The sequence below is a fragment of the Callithrix jacchus genome, chromosome 5, assembly GCF_049354715.1.
Source record: "Callithrix jacchus isolate 240 chromosome 5, calJac240_pri, whole genome shotgun sequence".
Classification (NCBI taxonomy): Eukaryota; Metazoa; Chordata; class Mammalia; order Primates; family Cebidae; genus Callithrix; species Callithrix jacchus.
Window position 1 is genome coordinate 87,552,574 of NC_133506.1, and position 23,840 is coordinate 87,576,413.

The window sequence follows — 23,840 nt, forward strand, 5'->3', positions numbered from 1 at the left end:
AATGGAAAACAACAACATCAACGTAAAGGACCCAAACACAAAAACCCCATCCAAAGGTCATCAGCCTCAAAGATCAAAGGTAGATAAATCCACAAAGATGAGAAAAAACCAGCACAAAAACACTGAAAATTCCAAAAACTGGAATGCCTCTTCTCCTCCAAATGATCACAACTCCTCTCCAGCAAGGGAACAAAACTGGATGGAGAATGAAATTGACAAATTGACAGAAGTAGGCTTCAGAAGGTAGGTAATAACAAACTCCTCCAAGCTAAAGGATCATGTTCTAACCCAATGCAAGGAAGTAAAGAACCCTGATGAAAGGTTACAGGAACTGCTAACTGGAATAACCAGTTTAGAGAGGAACATAAATGACCTGATGGAGCTGAAAAACACAGCACAAAAACTTCGTGAAGCATACACAAGTTATCAATAGCTGAATGAATCAAGCAGAAGAAAGGGTATCAGAGATTAAAGATCAACTTACTGCAATAAGGTGTGAAGACAAGATTAGAGAAAAAAGAATGAAAAGGAATGAACAAAGCCTCTAAGAAATATGGAACTATATGAAAAGACCAAACCTATGATTGACTGGTATACCTGAAAGTGATGGGGAGAATGGAACCAAGTTGGAAAACACACTTCTGGATATTACCCAGGAGAACTTCCCCAACCTAGCAAGACAGGCCAACATTCAAATTCAGAAAATACAGAGAACACCACAAAGATACTCCTCAAGAAGAGCAACCCCAAGACATATAATCATCAGATTCCCCAAGGTTGAAATGAAGGAAAAAATGTTAAGGGCAGCTGGAGAAAAAGGTCAGGTTACCTACAAAGGGAAGCCCATCAGACTAACAGTGGATCTCTCTGCAAAAACCCTACAAGCCAGAAGAGAGTGGAGACCAATATTAACTCCTAAAGAAAAGAATTTTCAACCCAGAATTTCATATTCAGCCAAACTAAGCTTCATGAGTGAAGGAGAAATAAAATCCAGACAAGCAGATGCAGAAGGATTTTGTCATCACCAAGCCTGCCTTACAAGAGCTCCTGAAGAAAGCACTAAATATGGAAAGGAAAAACTGGTCCAGCCACTGCAAAAAAAAATACCAAATATAAAGACCAATGACATTATGGAAAAACTACATCAACTAAAGTGCAAAATAACCAGCTAGCATCATGATGACAGGATCAAATTCACACGTAACAATGTTAACCTTAAATGTAAATGGGCTAAGTGCCCCAATTAAGACACACAGATTGGCAAATTGAATAGAGTCAAGACCCATCAGTGTGCTGTATTCAGGAGACCCATCTCACAAGCAGAGACACACATAGGCTCAAAATAAATGGATGAAGGAATACTCACCAAGCAAATGGAAAGCAAAAAAACTCAGGGTTGCAGTCTTAGTCTCTGATAAAACAGACTTTAAACCAACAATGATCAAAAGAGACAAAGAAGGGCATTACATAATGGTAAAGGAATCAATGCAACAAGAAGAGCTCACTATCCCAAATATATATGCATGCACCCAATACAGGGACATCCAGATTCATAAAACAAGTTCTTAGAGACATATAAAGAGACTTAGACTCCCATGCAATAGTGGTAGAAGACTTTAACACCCCAGTGTCAATATTAGACAGATTGGAAGAAAAATCCAAGATGGCAGTTTAGGAGCAGCTCAGGATTGCAGCTCCCAGTGAAAGCACAGAGGGTGAGTGGATGCCGCATTTCCAGACAGATCTTTATTGCCCATAGACCAGGAGACTACCAGGCAGAGGAGACCCACGGGTCACCAGCACAGCTATTTTGGCCGGTACGGCTATTTTGCCGGCACCCCAGCACGGTGGTTCTCCATTCAAAATACACTGGTCTGGTTGCCCTTTTAAGCTGGCAATTGGAGCTCCAGGAAGGCAGAGTCACCCATTCATCTGATTAAACAGGGTACAGAAACAGGGAGCCAGGCCAGGAGATTCCTGGGCAACGCTGTTTTTTCAGCTGGCACAGTGGGTCACCACACGGGAAATCATACAGATCCCAGCGCCTTTTCAGCAGGCGACTGGAACACCTGGGAGAGAGTCAACCATTCAACTTAAAAAAAAAAAAGGCTCTGAGGCAGGGAGCCAGGTGATCAGGCTCGGGGGGTCCCACTCCCCCTACACACACACACACACACACACAAACCAGCAATCGGAAATGCCCTGGGTTGAGAGTTTCACAGCAAGCACAGCTGAACCCAGGATGGTCCAGCTCTGTGGGGGAGGGGTGTCCGCCATTACCGAGGCACTCCACCCCTACAGAGGTAGTCTGCCATTGCTGAGGTAGCCCGCTGTTGCCGAGGCAACCTGCCACTGCAGAGAGAGTCCGCCATTACAGAGGTGGGCCACCATTGCTGAGGCAGTTCTAACCACACCCATATAAACAGGACTGCAGGGAAGTTCACATGGCAGCAGGGTGGAGCCCATAGCAGCTCAGCAAAGCCTCTGCAGGCAGACAGTGACTAGGCTGCCTCCTTGCTGGGCAGGGCAGCCCCAAAAAAAAAAGGCAGCAGCACAACGGATACTCACGAATAAAGCCCTAATGCCCCGGGACAGAACACCTGGGGATAAAAAAAAAAAAAGAGATTTATGAGTTCTGCTGCAGCAGACTTAAATGTACCAGCCTAGCAGCTCTGAATGAACAACAGAGCTGACAGCTTAGCACTTGAGCTCCTATAAAGGACAGACTGTCTCCTCAAGCTGCTCCCTGACCCCTGTGTAGCCAGAGTCACCTCACAAAGGACTGATCAGACTGACATTTGGCGGGCATCATTCTGGGACAAAGGTAGCAGAAGAAGAAACTGGTAGCAACCCTTACTGTTCTACAGCTGCTGCAGGTGATCCCCAGGCAAGCAGAGCCAGGAGTGGACCTCAGCAGTCCCATAGCAGGGGGGGCCAGACTGTTAGAAGGAAAACTAAGAAACAGAAATAACTTCATCATCAACAATCAAGACGTCCACTCAGAGACCCAATCTGAAAATCAGCAACTACAAAGACGACAGGTGGATAAATCCACAAAGATGGGAAGAATCCAGTGCAAAAAGGAGGAAAACACCCGAAACCAGAACACCTCTTTTCCTACAAGGGATCACAACTCCTCACCTGCAAGGGCACAAGGCTGGATGGAGAATGAATGTGATGAAATGACAGAATCAGACTTCAGAAGGTAAGTAACGAGAAACTTCTGTGAGTTAAAAGAACATGTTCTAACCCAATGCAAAGAAACTAAGAACCTTGAAAAAAGATGTGACAAAAATGCCAAAAAGAATGGACAATTTAGGAATATAAGTGAACTGATGGAGCTGAAAAACACAACAACAGAACTTTGCAAAGCATGCATAAGTTTCAACAGCCGAATTGACCAAGCAGAAGAAAGGATATCAGAGGCCGAGGATCAACTCAATGAAATAAAACAAGAAGGCAAGATTAGAGAAAAAAGTGGAAAAAGGAATGAACAAAGTCTCCAAGAAATATGGGACTATGTGAAAAGACCTAATCTATGTTTGATAGGTGTACCTGAATGTGATGAAGAGAATGAATCCAAGCTGGAAAATACTCTTCAGGATATTATCCAGGAAAACTTCCCCAACCTAGCATGGCAGGCCAATATTCAAGTCCAGGTAATACAGAGAACACCACAAAGATATTCTGCAAGAAGAGCAACCCCAAGTCACATAATCATCAGATACACCAGGGTTGAAATGAAGGAGAAAATGCTAAAGGCAGCCAGAGAGAAAGGTCGAGTTACCCACAAAGGGAAGCCCATCAGACTCACAGCAGATCTCTTGGCAGAAACCCTACAAGCCAGAAGAGAGTGGGGGCAATATTCAACATCCTCAAAGAAAAGAACTTTGAACCCAGAATTTCATATTCAGCCAAACTGAGCTTCATAAGTGAAGGAAAAATAAAATCCTTTGCGAACAAGCAAGTACTCAGAGATTTTGTCACCACCAGGCCTGCTTTACAAGAGCTCCTGAAAGAGGTGCTACACATAGAAAGGAACAACCAGTACCAGCCATTCAAAAAACATACCAAATGCTAAAGAGCATCAACAAAATGAAGAATCTGCATCAACTAACAGGCAAAACAGCCAACTGGCATCAAAATGGCAGTATCAAATTCACACATAACAATATAAACCCTAAATGTAAATGGACTAAATGCCCCAATCAAAAGACACAGACTGGCAAATTGGATAAAAAGCCAAAATCCATCAGTGTGCTGTATCCAGGAAACCCATCTCACATGCAAGGATACACAAAGGCTCAAAATAAAGGGATGGAGGAAGATTTACCAAGCAAATGGACAGCAAAAAAAAGCAGGAGTTGCAATTCTCATCTCTGATAAATAGACTTTAAAGCAACAAAGATCAAAAGAGACAAAGAAGGACATTACATAATGGTAAAAGGATCGATGCAACAAGAAGAGCTAATGATCCTAAATATATATGCACCCAATACGGGAGCACCCAGATACATAAGGCAAGTTCTTAATGACTTACAAAGAGACTTAGACTCCCACACAATAATAATGGGAGACTTTAACACCGAATTGTCAATATTAGACAGATCAACCAGACAGAAAATTAACAAGGATATCCAGGCTTGAACTCAGACCTGGAACAAGCAAACCTGATAGACTTTTACAGAACTCTCCTTCCCAAATCTACAGAATATACGTTCCTCTCAGCACCACATCACACCTACTCTAAAATTGACCACATAATTGGAAGGAAATCACTCCTCAGCAAATGTGAAAGAACGGAAATCATAACAGTCTCTCAGACCACAGTGCAATCAAGTTAGAACTCAGAATTCAGAAACTAACTCAGAACTGCACAGCTTCATGGAAACTGAACAACTGGCTCTTGAATGTTGACTGGATAAACAATAATAAAGGTAGAAATAAAGAAGTTCTTCAAAACAAACGAGAATGAAGACACAACATACCAGACTCTCTGGGACACGTTTAAAGCAGTCTCTAGAGGAAAATATATAGCAATAAGTACCCACATAAAAAGAAGGGAGAGATCCAAAATTGACACGCTATCGTCAAAATTGAAAGAACTAGAGGAGCAAGATACAGAAAACTCAAAACCTAGCAGAAGACAAGAAATAACTAAGATCAGAGCTGAACTGAAGGAGATAGAGACCCAAAAAACCCTTTAAAAAATCAAAAATCCAGGAGATGGTTTTTTGAAAACATCAACAAAATAGACAGACCACTAGCCAGATTAATAAAAAAGAAAAGAGAGAAGAAACAAATAGATGCAATAAAAAACGACAAAGGGGATATCACCACAGATTCCACAGAAATTCAAACCATCATCAGAAATTATTACAGACAACTCTATGCACATAAACTAGTAAACCTGGAAGAAATGCATAAATATCTGGACACTTGCATCCTCCCAAGCCTAAACTGGGAAGAAGTCGAAACCCTGAATAGACCAATAACAGGATCTGAAGTTGAGGCAGCAGTTAAGAGCCTACCACTCAAAAAAAGCCCAGGTCCAGATGGGGTCACAGCCGAATTCTACCAGACACACAAAGAAGAGCTGGTACCATTCCTTCTGAATCTATTCCAAATAATCCAAAAAGAGGGAATCCTTCCCAAATCATTTTATGAGACCCACATCATCCTGATACCAAAACCCGGCAGAGACTCAACAAGAAAACTTCAGGCCATTATCCATGATGAACATAGATGCAAAAATCTTCAATAAAATACTGGAAAGCTGATTGGAACAGCACATCAAAGAGCTTATCCACCATGATCAAGTAGGATTCATCCCAGGGATGCTGGTTCAACATACGCAAGTCTATAAACATAATTCACCACATAAACAGAACCAAAGACAAAAACCACATGATTATCTCAATTGATGCAGAGAAGGCATTTGACAGAATTCAACAGCCCTTTATGCTAAAAACCCTCAATAAACTCGGTATCGATGGAACATATCTCAAAATAATAAAAGCTATTTATGACAAACCAACAGCCAATATCATACTGAATGGGCAAAAACTGGAAGCATTCCCTTTGAAATCTAGCACTAGACAAGGATGCCCTCTCTCACCACACCTATTCAATATAGTGCTGGAAGTTCTAGCCAGAGCAATCAGGCAAGAAAAAGAAATAAAGGGTATTCAAATAGGAAAGGAGGAAGCCAAATTGTCTCTATTTGCAGACGACATGATTGTATATCTAGAAGATCCCATCATCTCAGCCCAAAATCTCCTGAAACTAATAAGCAACTTCAGCAAAGTCTCAGGATAGAAAATCAATGTGCAAAAATCACAAGCATTTCTATACACCAATAACAGACTTAAAGAGATCCAAATCAAGAATGAACTGCCATTCACAATTGCTATAAAGAGAATAAAATACCTAGGAATACAACTAACAAGGAATGTAAAGGACCTCTTCAAGGAGAACTACAAACCACTGCTCAACGAAATAAGAGAGGACACAAACAGATGGAGAAACATTCCATGTTCATGGTTAGGAAGAATCAATATTGTGAAAATGGCCATACTGTCCAAAGTAATTTATAGATTCAACGCTATCCCCATCAAGTTACCAATGACCTTCTTCACAGAACTGAAAAAAAACCACCTTAAACTTCATATGGAACCAAAAGAGAGCCCGCACAGCCAAGTCAATTCTAAGCAAAAAGAACACAGCAGGAGGCATCACGCTATCGGACTTCAAACTGTACTACAAGGCTACAGTAATCAAAACAGCATGGTACTGGTACCGAAACAGAGATATAGACCAATGGAACAGAACAGAGGCCTCGGAGGCAACACAACATTATCTACAAGCATCCGATCTTTGACAAACATAACAAAAACAAGCAATGGGAAAAGGATTCCCTGTTTAATAAATGGTGTTGGGAAAACTGGCTAGCTATGTGCAGAAAGCAGAAACTAGACCCCTTCCTGACACCTTACATTAAAATTAACTTCAGATGGATTAAAGACTTAAACATAAGACCTAACTCCATAAAAACCCTAGAAGAAAATCTAGGTAAAACCATTCAGGACTTCATGACCAAAACACCAAAAGCATTGGCAACAAAAGCCAAAATAGACAAATGGGACCTAATCAAACTCCACAGCTTCTGCATGGCAAAAGAAACAGTCATTAGAGTGAATCGGCAACCAACAGAATGGGAAAAAATTTTTGCAGTTTACCCATTTGACAAAGGGCTGATATCCAGAATTTACAAAGAACTAAAACAGATTTACAAGAACAAAACAAACAAGCCCATTCAAAAGTGGGCAAAGGATATGAACAGACACCTCACAAAAGAAGACATACATGAGGCCAACAATCATATGAAAAAATGCTCATCGTCACTGGTCATTAGAGAGATGCAAATCAAAACTACATTGAGATACCATCTCACGCTAGTTAGAATGGCAATCATTAAAAAATCTGGAGACAACAGATGCTGGAGAGGCTGTGGAGAAATAGGAACACTTTTACACTGCTGGTGGGAGTGTAAATTAGTTCAACCATTGTAGAAGGCAGTGTGGCAATTCCTGAAGGACCTAGAAATAGAAATTCCATTTGACCCAGCAATCCTATTACTGGGTATATATCCAGAGGTTTATAAATCATTCTACTATAAGGACACATGCACACGAATGTTCATTGCAGCACTGTTTACAATAGCAAAGACCTGGAACCAACCCAAATTCCCATCGGTGATAGGCTGGACAGGGAAAATGTGGCACATATACACCATGGAATATTATGCAGCCATCAAAAATGATGAGTTCGTGTCCTTTGTAGGGACATGGATGAACCTGGAGACCATCATTCTCAGCAAAGTGACACAAGAACAGAAAATGAAATACTGCATATTCTCACTCATAGGCGGGTGTTGAACAATGAGAACACATGGACACAGGGAGGGGAGCATTACACCCTGGGGTCTGTTGGGGGAAATAGAGGAGGGACAGCAGAGGGCGGGGAGCTGGGGAGAGATAGCATGGGGAGAAATGCCTCATATAGGTGAAGGGGAGGAAGGCAGCAAATCACACTGCCACGTGTGTACCTATGCAACAATCTTGCATGTTCTTCACATGTACCCCAAAACCTAAAATGCAATAAAAAAATATATTAGACAGATCAACAAGACAGAAAATTAACAAGGATATTTGGGACTTGAACTCAGCTCTGGACCAAGGGAACCTAATAGACATCTACAGAACTCCCCAAAATCAACAAAATATACATTTTTCTCAGTGCCACATAGCGCTTATTCTAAAATCAAACAAATAATTGGAAGTAAAACACTTCTTAGCAAATGCAAATGAACAGAAATCATATCAGTCTCTCAGACCACAGTGCAATCAAATTAAAACTCAGGATTAAGAAACTCACTCAAAACTGCACAACTTCATGGAAATTGAACAATCTGCTCAATTTTATTATTTCATAAATAATGAAATTATTTACCAAAATGCCCATCAATGATAGACTGGATAAAGAAAATGTGGCACATATACACCATGGAATACTATGCAACCATAAAAAAGAATTAGTTCATGTCCTTTGCAGGGACATGGATGAAGCTGGAAACCATCATTCTCAGCAAACTGACCCAGGAACAGAAAACCAAACACCACATGTTCTCCCTCCTAAGTGGGAGTTGAACAATGAGAACACGTGGACACAGGGAAGGGAACATCACACACTGGGGCCTGTCTAGAGCTTGGGAGCAAGGAGAGAGAGAGCATTAGAACAAATAGCTAATGCATGTGGGGCTTAAAACCTAGATGACCAGTTGATAGGTGCAGCAAACCACCATGACACATGTATACCTATGTAACCAACCTGCACGTTCTGCATATGTATCCCAGAACTTTAAGTAAACAAATAAAATAAACAGAAAAGGTGAAAAAACTGTCCCAGAAGATATTGGTCAACAGATACAAAGTTAGTGTTGGGAGGAATAAGTTCTGGTGTTCTATTGCAGAGCAAGATAGCTATAATTAATGATAATGTGTTTTTCAGGCTACAAGAAAGGATTTTAATGTTCTCACCATAAAGAAATGATAAATATTTGAGGTGATAGATATACTAATTACACTTATTTGATTATTCTACAATGTTTACATGTATCAAAACATCACATTGTACCCTTTAAAATATGCAAATATTATTATGTCAATTAAAATATAAAAATTTTAAAAATATTTCCAGGGGATTATGATGGAGTAAACCCGTGGACTTTACTTGGTTATTTATTCTTCTCCATTATTTTAGCAAGTTTTAAATCTTATGATGCAGACACATTTATAAAGGTTGATTTTGATCTTTAGTTCTCCTAAAAGCCATAACAGAATCCCACAGCTCGGGGTTTAGAAATTCCTGACTTATATACCAAAAACCATGTTTACTTTAATAGTTTCATTGTTCTTTGCCCTTCATTCTGTGAATAGTATTGATGCCTAGATATGAGCAAAAAATCCCCACTCTTCATATCATTACAAATTTTCTTGCATTCATCCCCTTATTTCTTAAGGAGTAAAGGTGTCTTCAGATAAGATGGAAATGTTCATGAAAAGCACAGGAATTGATCTCAAGGAGAAAGAAATCCAGTTACTGAAGGACCACCTACCAGTTGATGGTGAGCATTTGAACATCAGTGTACCCCTTAGTAAACCTTTGAGCATAAGGCTAGTAGTGGGGCTGGAGTGATTGAAGGGGCTGGAATGATTGAAAATAGGATACATATGGAAAGAAATGAAAGAATAAGGCCTTCACCATAACTACCAAACTGAACCCAATGGCTACTGTGTGGGAAGAATCACCAAGAATACTGCCAACATAAATAACAAGTGTCAACTCACTATGTAACACCACAGGAAATGCCAAGATTTAACAAAAATACACAGGACATATTTTAGTCTCTACTGCTAATCCAGCATTAAATAGCCATGACCAACACCATGTGGTCCTGACACATGCAAGGCACTATGCTAAGCACTTTCATGTATCAACTTATTTAATCTTGCAAACAACCCTAAAAGGTAGGTTCTGTTTTTATCCCCATTCTACATGTAAGGAAGCTAAGGCACAGAAAAGTCACTTGCCCAAAGGCAGAAAGCTAGTAAAAAATGGAGCCAGGAAAAGAACCTAGACAATCAGGCTTCAGAAACTGTCTCTTAACCACAATGCTATACTTCCATGAGCTAATAGAATTAACAAATTTTAAAAAGTATTTAGTAATGTTACAAATGAAATTCATTAAACTTGGCATATTTTAGATGGTCTCATGCTAGTGGAACTGAAAAAATTTCATCAGAAAATTTTGGGGGACTACTGCTCCCTAGAGGAAATAGTAAAAATATAAAATTCACCCAAGTCAATGAATACTGTATGTGCTTTTCTAAATCAGTAGTACCTTTTATTCTTTGATTCCATCAACTTTAATGCCTATGATGCATCAAGCACTGTTCTAAGCCCATGGTACCTTCACCTTAATAAGCAAGCAGTTTTCAAAAAATGAATTTTTCTTTTGTTTTTAAATCTCTTCTATAGCTCTTTCAACCTACCAATGCAATAAATGTAGATATTTGCGGTTACCCTGTTGTCCTAGTATCTTAGAACATCACCAGCACAGTGATTTAAAGTGTGAGGCCCTTAATATCATTCTTGTAGAATATCTTGCACATCTGTTTAATCATCTGGGATAAGATAGAATATTGTTTCAGAACCTAATGGGCCTCAGTAGAGCTAATTGGAAACACAGAAAGTGAAGAGTGTGGTGGCATGTCATTTACAGGCAGACTTTTATCAAAAAAAAGTTCATCCTTGTACTATTTAAAAGTTATAATAGTAACCATATTAATAAAGTATTATAAAACTGTAAAATAATACCAGGCCAGGTACAGTGGCTCACCTCTGTAATCCCAGCACTTTGGGTGGCTGAGGCGCGAGGATCTCTTGAGACTAGGACTTCAAAACCAGCCTAGACAACATAGCAAGACCTCATCTCTAAAAAGTATTTCTTTTAATTGTCCAGGAATGGCTGGGCACAGTGGTTCACACCTGTAATCCCAGCACTTTGGGAGGCCAAGTAAGATGGATCGCATGAGGCCAGGAGTTTGAGACCAACCTGGGCAACAGATTGAAACCCCAATTCTACTAAAATTACAAAAATTAACTGAGCGTGGTAGTGCACACCCATAATCCCAGCTACTCAGGAGGCTGAGGCAGGAGAATTGCTTGAACCCAAGAGGTGGAGGTTGCAGTGAGCCAAGATCGTGCCCCTACACTCCAGCCTAGACAACAGAATGAGACTCTGTCTCAAAAAAAAAAAAAAAAATTATCCAGGGATGGTGGTATGTGCCTTTAGTCCAAGCTACTTGGGATAGTGAGGCAGGTGGATTGTCCAGCCTAGGCAACAGAGTGAGTCTTTATCTCAAAAAGAGAAAAAAGAATACCAGCAAAAGATTGTCATAATCAATATTTTAAAAGAACAAATATAAATTCTGTATTTAAGAACCTAGAATATAATAATTTAAAGCTAATTCATTCTTTTTTTTTTTTTTAAAAGGGATGACATTTATTCCTTTTCCAAATGTTACAATAAAACCAGGTAGAAGAGAATGGTTTTAGCAGTTAGAAAAAAAAAAGTACAAATCTGGGGTTTGGCCATTAAAAGTTATTTACAACAATGGGAGAAAAAAAGACAACAAGAAGTTGTTTCACATTACAGACCTCCCCCCACCCCAAAGCCTAATACTTGCTTATCAAGTCAAAAAAGAGACACAGTTGATTCACAAGCTGGAGGTTTGAACTTGAGTAAGACATTTATAAAAACCTAGACGGGGCAGTGTCCTCCCCAGCCAAGGTGCCACTAGGCACAGCACAAGAGACTAAAAACAACAGGGGAAGGCTGGACACTCAAGGTTTGGGAGTATAAGCACCCCATCTCTGACTCAGGGATTTGGGGAGTAAGGTAAACAAAACATACTTGGAAAAAGAATTGAGGAAGAAAACCAACAATTGCCTTATGCAGGGGTGGGGACAGGGAAGGAGGTAGGGCCAGGGACAGGAGCATTTCACATCACTAACCTAACTTGGGAAGCTGTAAGGGACCATCTTCAACTGGCCTTAAGAGGAGAACCAGATGGCTGATGGGAAAATCCACAGGAGGGAGAGGAGGAAAGGGAACGTGGCTGGGAGGAGGCAATAGCCCCTTCGTTTCTGGGCACAGGAAGGCAGCCAGGGCACCAGGTCCAGGCAGTGACCTCACAAGGACAGCACAGTTTTTGCAGCTTAGAGATCACCCACCTGCCCCCACCTAGCTACTCATTCTGCTCAGCACTGGCTGGTGTAGGGCCACTCTCCGGCCCTGAGGGAGTGGATGGCTCTGTAGCCTGGGGCCCTGCCTCCTCTTCTGAGGCCGCACTAGCCTCTGTCCCCTTGGCCTGGGGCTCCTGGCTCTCAGGGGTGGCAGCATCCTTCCCTTCCTGGGCAGTGCCCTCGCCCTCGTCGCTGCAGGCACCGATCTCCCCCTGCTCCTGCTCTTCCTCTGTGGGTGAGGAGGCAGAAGAATCACCCCCACCCTCCTTCCGATTTCTCTTGAAGGACAGGCCGCTCAATTTGAAAGGCTTCTTGAAAGAGAATTTCTTCTTCTTCTTGGGGGTCTCCTTGGGAGGGACCTCCCCCTTGGCCTCAGCACCCTGGCTAGGAGGTGCTGGCTCGATGGTATCGCCAGTGGCCCCTGCTGCCTCATCTGTTCCGTTCACGGGGGGCGACTCCCCTTCACCCTTGGGGGATAAGTCTCCATTGCTTTTCACGTGGCCATTCTCCTGGCAGTTGGCCTTCGCAGGGGAAGCGCCTGCTGCCTCCTCGGCGGTCACGTAGCCCCGGGGAGCCTTGGAGCTCTGGCTACCCATGATGGGGGTCTGCTGGCGGGCGCCCGGAGCCACCCCGGGCTCGCGCCGCAGGGGATAGTATGGCGGGGTCGGCCCGGCCAGCAGAGGGGTGGCGCTGGCGCCCGAAGGGGAGGGATGTCAGGGGAAGCCGAGCTGCACCTCCGCTCCACGGCCGACCCGCTAGCTGCGCCCGCTACCGCTCCGCGCCAGAAAGCCCGCTAATTCATTCTTTATAATATGTTTGCATTTTGCTAAAACTATTATTTAGTAAATATTTATGGAGCATCAATCTTGTGCAAACCATTACACTAATGTCTAGGTGATAGTAAGAATGCAAAGTGATTCTTGGTATCTCGTCTTCAGATAAACTTATAGTCTTAGGAATATTACAAATAATACAACAGTGCAAACATATTTGAGCAGTGATGAATTGGCACCCTTGACCAAGTCATAAGTAAAAAATGAGTGTGTCCTTCAGCAGCTTTAAGGTTCCAAACTGAATCTTGCCTATGAGAGTAATAACATCTCTCAAACTTGACTTCCAGTGACTTCAGACTTTAATTTGAGAAATACCGATCAAAGAAATTAAGTACATGATCTATGAAAATATATTTTAATTGAGAATGGTCACAACAAAATAAAAGTTTTGTCATCACAAATGGACTTTAACTGCATACTTATCATGTTGGCAATCTAAGAGCAACCAGACATGGATACCAATACTCTAATCTTTTAGTGGATAACTAAAAGTGATCATAAGCCTAAAGGTAAAGTCAGCATTGACAAAAATGGAAATACCATTTTTAAATAAAATTTTTTCTCAAATTTCCAACCCCTGAAAAGACTAACTTACTAGATAATAGATTGTCCTGAAGGAAAGAAGAATGCTTTAAACTTTACTCTTGCATTGTGAAATATAGATTTTGATTATTTGTAGGGTAAATAGTAGTAGCTATATCAATTAAATTCATGAGCATTGGACTTGGAAAAATAAACTTCTAGGGAAATGTTTTTGAATAATTGACTTTTGGGTTTCTATTTCAAAATGTAAGGACCTTATATCATTTTTCATAAATCTTTTTGCTTTTTTTATCTTAAAGATAATGGGAAGATTGATTTGAACATGATGATGGATGAAGTTAAAAATGTTACAGGTGAGTGAGATGTTACAGCAAATACTACATTGTGTGATCTTAAAGTTTTATATGGCACCATATTTTTAACACAATAATATTTCTTCCACTCATTTATTTAACAAGTATTTATAGAGGATTTATCACATGCCAGGCACTGTTCTAAGCATGTAGGCTATATCAGTAAACAGTACAAAGGTCACTGCCCCATGGAGCTTACATTCTGGCAGGAGAAATAAGCAATAAACAATAAACATTAAACATAAGTACATTATATAATATGTTGGAAAATGATATATGCTATGGAAATATATGAGAAGTAGATAAAGGAAAGCAGCGTGTGTTGGGGAAAGAGGCAGGCATATTTCTTAAATTGGTAATCAGGCCTCCTTGGAAAGGTAACATTTGAGCAAACACTTGAAAGAAGTGAGGGTTTTGTGGGGATTTCTAGACAAAAAGTTTTGCAGGCAAAGAGGATAATGACAAAGAACCAAAGGCAGGAGCATGCCTGGTGTATTCAAAGAACAAGAAGAAGGTCAGGTAACTGAAGCTAAGTAACTAAGTAAAAAAGTAATAGGGAGTCTGGGCATGCTGTAATCCCAGCACTTTGGGAGGCTAAGGCAGGCAGATCACCTAAGGTCAGGAGTTCGAGACCAGCCTGGCCAACATGGTGAAACCCCATCTCTACTAAAAATACAAACATTAGCCAGCCCTAGTGGTACATGCCTGTAGTCCCAGCTACTCAGGAGGCTGAGGCAGGAAAAATCACTTGAACCCAGGAAGCAGAGGTTGCAGTAAGCTAAGATGAGCCCATCGCACTCCAGCCTGGGTTACAGAGCCAGACTCTGTCTCAAAAGAAAAAGTAATAGGGGATAAGAAAAGTAATGGATGCATTACTTCTGAAAGCCTCGAAAGGACGAGCTTATTTTCTGAGATAAAAAGAAAGCTATTTAGGGTTTAAAACCAAGGCGTAATATGATCTGACCTAGGTTTTAATCAGATCTTTCTGGATTTGTGTTGAGCATAGACTGGGGGTGGGCTGGAACAAAGGAATCAACAGTAGAAATAGGGAAACCATTTGGCTAGGCATGATGGCTCATGCCTGAAATCCCAGCACTTTAGGAGGCTGAGGTGAGTGCATTGCCTGAGGCCAGGAGTTCTAGACCAGCCTGGCCAACATGGCAAAACCCTGTCTCTACTAAAAATATAAGTTAGCTGGGGGTGGCACACAGTGCAGGAGAGGGGAGGAGGGGTGGGGAAGGGAACTTCATTTTCCAGCTTTTCAGAATCCCTCTAGCACTCCCTGTTGGCAGAATTTAACATGGAGCCAGAAACATAGTTTATAGAGTCTCAAGCTCAGCATCATAAAGCTAAGTATAGAAGGGAAGGAGAGGAGAGAATCGAGAAGAGAAGAGAAGACAAAAAACAGGGAAACCATTTAGAGGGTCTTTAGAGTAATCAATGTTAGGGATGCTGGTGACACAACCAGGGTAGAAGGCGATGGCTGGATTCTGGACGTTTTAAAATTTATTTTATTATTTTATATTTTAATTTTCTTTTTAGAGACGGGATTTCACCATGTTGGTCAGGCTGGTCTTGAACTTCTGACCTCAGGTGACCTGCCCACCTTGGCCTCCCAAAGTGCTGGGATTACAGGCGTGAGCCACCACACCCGGCCCTCCAGACATATTTTTTTAAAGAGTCAAAAGAATTTTCTAGTGGATTAGATACAAAGTACTAGATAAAGGGAGAAGTCAAGAATGATTGTAACATTTTGTCTTGAACAACTAACTAAAAGGATAGTCTTGACCTGGCCAAGATGGCACGGTAGGAGCAAATCAGGATTGCAGCTCTCAGTGAAGATGCAGAGGGTGAGTTTAATCTGCATTTCCAGACGGATCACTGTTGCCCACAGAACGGGGAAATTCCCAGGTGTAGGAGAGACACACAACGCCAGCGCAGCTGTTAAGGCTTGCGCGGCTGCTTTGGCCGGTGCCGCAGTGCAGTGGCACTCCACACAGAACTCACTGGTCTGGATGCCCTGTTAAACCAGCAATCTGAGATGTGGGAGGGCAGATTAGCATATCCATCTGATTAAACGGGACTTGGACAGCAAGCCAGACCTGGGAAGAGACGTTTGAGCCAGCACGGTGGGTCGCTGCATGGGAAATCACACAGATCCCGGTGCCGTATCAGCAGCCAACTGAAACACCTAAGAGAGAGTCAACCGTTCTACTTAAAAAAAAAAAAAAAAAAGGGCTCTGAGGCAGGGAGCCAGGTGATTAGGCTCGGCGGGTCCCACCCCCGCAGGGACAAACAAAACCGCAATTTGAAATGCTAGAGGTTGAGAGTTTCACTGCGGGCGCAGCTCCGGAAGGTGCAGCTCGGTGGGGGAGGGGCGTCTGCCATTACCGAGGCATACCGCCCCTACTGAGGTATACTCCCATTACTGATGCAGCCTGCTGTTGCCAAGGCAACCCGCCATAACAGAGAGACTCCACCAACAAGGTGGAGCCTGCGGCAGCAGGGCAGAACCTCAACAGGCAAATAGTGACTCAACTGCCTCCTAGCTGGGCAGAAAGGTGCAATGGATACTCACAAAGAAGGCCTTAACTCCCCGAGACAGAGCATCTGAGGAAAAAAAGGGGTTTTATGAGTTCTGCTGCAGCAGACTTAAACGTACTGGCCTAACTGACCTGAATGATCAACGGAGCTCATAGCTCAGCACTTGAGCTCCTATAAAGTACAGACTGCCTCCTCAAACAGCTCCCTGACCCCTCTATATCCAAAGAGTCACCTCAAAAAGGACTAATCAGACTGACATATGGTGGGCATCATTCTGGGACAAAGATAGCAGAAGAAGAAACTGGTAGTACCCCTCACTGTTCTGCAGCTGCTACAGGTGTACGCCAGACAAGCAGGGCCTGAAGTGGACCTCAGCAGTCCTGCAGCAGAGGGGCTAGACTGTTAGAAGGAAAACTAAGTAACAGAAATACTTCATCATCAACAATCTGGGTGTCCACTCAGAGACCCAATCAAAAAGTCAGCAACTACTCAGACGACAGGTGGATAAACCCACAAAGATGGGAAGAAACCAGCACAAAAAGGAGGAAAACACCTGAAACCAAAACACCTTGCCTCCTACAAAGGACCAAAACTCCTCACCAGCAAGGGAAGAAAACTGGACAGTGAATGAGTGTGATGAAATGACAAAATCAGACTTCAGAAGGTGGGTAATGAGAAAATTCTGTGAGCTAAAAGAACATGTTCTAAATCAATGCAAAGAAACTAAGAAACTTGAAAAAAGATTCGAGAAAATGATAACCAGAATGGATAACTTAGAGAGGAATATGAATGAATTGAAGGAGCTGAAAAACACAACACGAGAACTTCGTGAAGCATGCACAAGATTCAACAGCCGAACTGACCAAGCAGAAGAAAGAATATCAAAAGTCAAAGATCAACTCAATGAAATAAAACGAGAAACCAAGATTAGAGAAAAAAGCACAAAAAGGAATGAACAAAGTCTCCAAGAAATGTGGGACTATGTGAAGAGACCTAACCTACGTTTGCTAGGTGTACCAGAATGTGATGAAGAGAATGAATCCAAGCTGGAAAATACTCTTCAGGATATTATTCAGGAAAATTTCTTCAACCTAGCAAGGCAGGCCAATAGTCAAGTCCAGGAAATACAGAGAACACCTCAAAGATATTCCACAAAAAGAGCAACCCCAAGGCACATAATCATCAGATTCACCAGGGTTGAAATGAAGGAGAAAATACTAAGGGCAGCCAGAGAGAAAGGTCAGGTCACCCACAAAGGGAAGCCCATCAGACTCACAGCAGATCTCTCGGCAGAAATGCTACAAGCCAGAAGAGAGTGGGGGCCAATATTCAACATCCTTAAAGAAAAGAACTTTCAACCCAGAATTTCATATCCAGCCAAACTGAGCTTCATAAGTGAAGGAAAAATAAAATCCTTTGCGAACAAGCAAGTACTCAGAGATTTTGTCACCACCAGGCCTGCTTTACAAGAGCTCCTGGAAGAGGTGCTACACATAGAAAGGAACAACCAGCGCCAGACATTCAAAAAACATACCAAATGCTAAAGGGCATCAACAAAATAAAGAATCTACATCAACTAATGGGCAAAAGAGCCAGCTAGCATCAAAATGGCAGTATCAAATTCACACATAACAATATTAACCCTAAATGTAAATGGGCTAAATGCACCAATCAAAAGACACAAACGGGCAAATTGGATAAAAAGCCAAAACCCATCTGTGTGCTGTAACCAGGAAACCCATCTCATAGGCAAGGATACACAAAGGCTCAAAATAAAGGGATGGAGGAAGATTTACCAAGCAAATGGAGAGCAAAAAAAAGCAGGAGTTGCAATTCTCATCTCTGATAAAATAGACTTTAAAGCAACAAAGATCAAAAGAGACAAAGAAGGTCATTACATAATGGTAAAAGGAACGATACAACAAGAAGAGCTAACGATCCTGAACATATATGGACCCAATACAGGAGCACCCAGATATATAAGGCAAGTTCTTAACGACTTACAAAAAGAGTTAGACTCCCACACAATAATAGTGGGAGACTTTAACATTCCACTGTCAGTATTAGACAGATCAACCAGACAGAATATTAACAAGGATATCCAGGGCTTGAACTCAGACCTGGAACAAGCAAACCCGATAGACATTTACAGAACTCTCCACCCCAAATCCACAGAATATACATGCTTCTCAGTGCCACATCACACCTACTCTAAAATTGACCACACAATTGGAAGTAAAGCACTCCTCAGCAAATGCAAAACAACTGAAATCATAACAAACAGTCTCTCAGACCATAGTGCAATCAAACTAGAACTCAGAATTCAGAAACTAACTCAGAACCACACAGCTTCATGGAAACTGAACAACTGGTTCTTGAATGTTGACTGGATAAACAATGAAATGAAGGTGGAAACAAAGAAGTTATTTGAAACCAACGAGAATGAAGACACAACATACCAGAATCTCTGGGACACATTTAAAGCAGTCTCAAGAGGAAAATATACAGCAATAAGTGCCCATATGAGAAGAGTGGAGAGATCCAAAATTGACACCCTATCATCAAAATTGAAAGAGCTAGAAGAGCAAGATCAAAAAAACTCAAAACCTAGCAGAAGACAAGAAATAACTAAGATCAGAGCTGAACTGAAGGAGATAGAGACACGAAAAACCCTTCAAAAAATCAATAAATCCAAGAGCTGGTTTTTTGAAAAGATCAACAAAATAGACAGACCACTAGCCAGACTGATAAAAAAGAAAAGAGAGAATAACCAAATAGATGCAATAAAAAATGATAAAGGAGAAGTCACCACAGATTCCACAGAAATTGAAACCATCATCAGAGAATATTACAAACAACTCTATGCACATAAACTAGTAAACCTGGAAGAAATGGATAAATTCCTGGACACCTGTGTCCTCCCAAGCCTATACCAGGAGGAAGCTGAAACTATGAATAGACCAATAACAAGGTCAGAAGTCGAGGCAGCAATTAAGAGCCTAGCACTCAAAAAAAGCCCAGGTCCAGATGGGTTCACAGCCGAATTCTACCAGACACACAAAGAGGAGCTGGTACCATTCCTTCTGAAACTATTCCAAATAATCCAAAAAGAACCAAATCATTTTATGAGACCAACATCATCCTGATACCAAAACCCGGCAGAGACTCAACAAGAAAAGAAAACTTCAGGCCATTATCCATGATGAACATAGATGCAAAAATCTTCAATAAAATACTGACAAACCGACTGCAACAGCACATCAAAAAACTTATCCATCATGATCAAGTAGGATTCATCCCGGGGATGCAAGGCTGGTTCAACATACGCAAGTCTATAAACGTAATTCACCACATAAACAGAACCAAAGACAAAAACCACATGATTATCTCAATTGACGCAGAGAAGGCATTTGACAAAATTCAACAGCCCTTTATGCTAAAAACGCTCAATAAACTCGGTATTGACGGAACGTATCTCAAAGTAATAAAAGCTATTTATGACAAACCAACAGCCAATATCATACTGAATGGGCAAAAACTGGAAGCATTCCCTTTGAAATGTGGCACTAGACAAGGATGCCCTCTCTCACCACTCCTATTCAATATAGTGCTGGAAGTTCTAGCCAGAGCAATCAGGCAAGAAAAAGAAATAAAGGGTATTCAAATAGGAAAGGAGGAAGCCAAATTGTCTATATTTGCAGACGACATGATAGTATACCTAGAAGACCCCATCATCTCAGCCCAAAAACTCCTGAAACTGATAAGCAACTTCAGCAAAGTCTCAGGATATAAAATCAATGTGCAAAAATCACAAGCATTCCTATACTCAAAGAGAGCCAAATTAAGGACAAACTGCCATTCACAATTGCTACAAAAAGAATAAAATACCTAGGAATACAACTTACAAGGAACGTGAGGGACCTCTTCAAGGAAAACTACAAACCACTGCTCAATGAAATAAGAGAGGACACAAACAGATGGAGAAACATTCCATGTTCATGGTTAGGAAGACTCATTATCATGAAAATGGCTATACTGCCCAAAGTAATTTACAGAATCAACGCTATCCCCATCAAGCTACGAATAACCTTCTTCACAGAACTGGGAAAAACCACCATGAACTTCATATGGAACCAAAAGAGAGCCCACACAGCCAAGTCAATTCTAAGCAAAAAGAACACAGCAGGAGGCATCACACTACTGAACTTCAAACTATACTACAAGGCTACAGTAATCAAAACAGCATGGTACTGGTACCAAAACAGAGATATAGACCAATGGAACAGAACAGAGGCATCGGAGGCAACACAACATATCTACCACCAAACAATCTTTGATAAACCTGACAAAAACAAGCAATGGGGAAAGGATTCCCTGTTTAATAAATGGTGTTGGGAAAACTGACTAGCCATGTGCAGAAAGCAGAAACTGGACCCCTTCCTGACACCTTACACTAAAATTAACCCCAGATGGATTAAAGACTTAAACATAAGACCTGGCACCATAAAAACCCTAGAAGAAAATCTAGGCAAAACCATTCAGGACATAGGAGTAGGCAAGGACTTCATGAACAAAACACCAAAAGCATTGGCAACAAAAGCCAAAATAGACAAATGGGACCTAATCAAACTCCGCAGCTTCTGCACAGCAAAAGAAACAGTCACTCGAGTGAATCGGCAACCAACAGAATGGGAAAAAAACTTTGCAGTTTACCCATCTGACAAAGGGCTGATATCCAGAATTTACAAAGAACTAAACAGATTTACAGGAAAAAAACAAACAAGCCCATTCAAAAATGGGCAAAGGATATGAACAGACACTTTACAAAAGAAGACATACATGAGGCCAACAAACATATGAAAAAATGCTTATCATCACTGGTCATTAGAGAGATGCAAATCAAAACCACATTGAGATACCATCTCACACCAGTTAGAATGGTGATCATTAAAAAATCTGGGGACAACAGATGCTGGAGAGGCTGTGGAGAAATGGGAACACTTTTACACTGCTGGTGGGAGTGTAAATTAGTTCAACCGTTGTGGAAGACAGTGTGGCGATTCCTCAAGGCCTTCGAAATAGAAATTCCATTTGACCCAGCAATCCCATTACTGGGTATATATCCAAAGGACTATAAATCGTTCTACTATAAGGACACATGCACACGAATGTTCATTGCAGCACTGTTTGCAATAGCAAAGACCAGGAACCAACCCATATGCCCATCGATGATAGACTGGACTGGGAAAATATGGCACATATACACCATGGAATATTATGCAGCAATCAAAAATGATGAGTTTGTGTCCTTTGTAGGGACATGGATGAATCTGGAGAACATCATTCTCAGCAAACTGACACAAGAACAGAAAATAAAATACCGCATATTCTCATTCATAGGTGGGTGTTGAACAATGAGAACACATGGACACAGGGAGGGGAGTACTACACACTGGGGTCTATTGGGGGGAATAGGGGAGGGACAATGGGGTGGGGAGCTGGGGAGGGATAGCCTGGGGAGAAATGCCAAATGTGGGTGAAGGGGAGGAAAGCAGCAGAACACACTGCCATGTGTGTACCTATGCAACTATCTTGCATGTTCTTCACATGTACCCCAAAACCTAAAATGCAATAAAAAAATTAAAAAAGGATAGTCTTGCCATTAACTGAGATGAAAAAATGTTACCAGTAGTACAAGTTTGGATGGAAGAAATTAGGAATCCAATTTGGGACATTTTGAGATAACTAATAGACCTCCAAATGCAGATGTCAAGTACAAACTTACTAAACAGACTCAAATTCAAGAAATACATCTTGGGTAAAAAATATAAAATTGAAAGTCATAGGCATATAGAAGGTATTTAAAGCCAAGAGATTGAATGAGTTCACTCAGGGAATGAGTATAAGTGAAGAAGAGGACTACAGAATGAAACCTGGAGTACTTCAATATTAAGAGGTTCTAAAGCAAAGAAGATGAGGAGTAGCCAGTGATGTAGGTAGAAAACCAAGATAATATAGTGCCCTGAAAACCAGATGTGGAATATTAAATTAAGTTGGGTACCCCTAGAAAATAAACCCTGAAATGAGGATTACATATACAGGTAGTTTGCTTGGGCAGTGAGCTCAGGGAAGCAGAGAAATGAGACATAGATAAAAACAGCCAATAAAGTATTTATCAAACAAGTTACCATAGCAGGTAACTGGAGCTTAATCGCACTGGGGAATAACATCTGGTAAATGTTATCTGGCCTCAAGGGAGGGGTTATAGAACCAGGTTATTTTCACACCAACTCATATCAGTCATTGATTAAGAACTGCTTAGGGGAGGGGAAAGCAGTATTACTTTGCTAGCATTTCTAGCCATCTGAGCATAGGCAGAGTGAACTCTGGCAGCTGAAGAAGTCCCTCAGACAAAGAGATACTAGTAAACGAAGTGGACAAGCATATATTGATATGAGGGGATATGAGCAGGGCATCTATAGCATCTGCTACAGTTACCAGACAAGAGGGCAAATCAACAGTCAAATGCTACTGATAGGCCAAGTAACATGAGAACCGAGAATTGACGATTGCATATAGCCAGATGGAGGTCACTGGTGATATCCAAAAGAGAAAATTCAGGAAGTGAGGATGGAAAGAAGCCTAAGTGGAATGAGTTTGAAATAATGGGAACATACGATTTGGAAACTCTGTTAATATCTAAGGTGTTTCACTACAAAAGGGGGCAAAGTGGAATAAGGGGATAAATAAGGTGGTTAAAATCGTGTCAAGAGAAGGCTTCTTTTTTTAATTAAAGACAAAGGACCAAAGGCAGGAGCATGCCTGGTGCATTCAAAGAACAAGAAGAAGATCAGGTAGCTGAAGCTGAGTAACCAAGTAAAAAAGTAATAGGGAGTCAGTCGTGGCACGGTGGCTTATATCTCTAATCCCAGCACTTTGGGAGGCCAAGGCAGGCAGATTACCTGAGGTCAGGAATTCGAGACCAGCCTGGCCAATATAGTGAAACCCCATCTCTACTAAAAATACAAATATTATCCAGGTATAGTGGTGCAAGAAAGAAGAGGAAACTGTTTTGAAAAGAGGAAAGAAGGTGTGAAGCAGTCACAAAGAAGAGTAGGAAAATTAAGGAACCAGCAAAGTATAGTGTGATTGCCCCAGGGCATTAAATACCCACTCGAAGTTCATGATCATCAATGTA

The 23,840-nt window shown here is 41.3% G+C and overlaps 2 protein-coding genes across 32 annotated transcripts in view; one reads left to right on the plus strand and one right to left on the minus strand.

Moving 5' to 3' along the window:
* The window catches only part of EFCAB3 (EF-hand calcium binding domain 3), a 466,563-nt gene that overhangs the window by 348,907 nt on the left and 93,816 nt on the right, over positions 1-23,840 (plus strand). For all 31 annotated transcript variants that reach the window (XM_035300329.3, XM_035300331.3, XM_078373418.1 and 28 more), the window contains 2 exons: positions 9,581-9,685; positions 14,045-14,098. In XM_035300329.3, the coding sequence (XP_035156220.3) occupies positions 9,581-9,685; positions 14,045-14,098 (159 nt within the window). The remainder of the gene's footprint in view (positions 1-9,580; positions 9,686-14,044; positions 14,099-23,840) is intronic.
* Positions 11,599-13,152, minus strand: LOC100387829 (MARCKS-related protein). The gene has a single exon (XM_002748129.7). It carries the CDS (start codon positions 12,963-12,965, stop codon positions 12,372-12,374), a length of 594 nt encoding a protein of 197 aa, XP_002748175.1. The 5' UTR covers positions 12,966-13,152; the 3' UTR covers positions 11,599-12,371.

Coding starts and splice junctions, on each gene's coding strand:
- LOC100387829 (XM_002748129.7), bottom strand. CDS start 12,965: ATGGGTAGCCAGAGCTCCAAGGCTCCCCGGGGCTACGTGACCGCCGAG.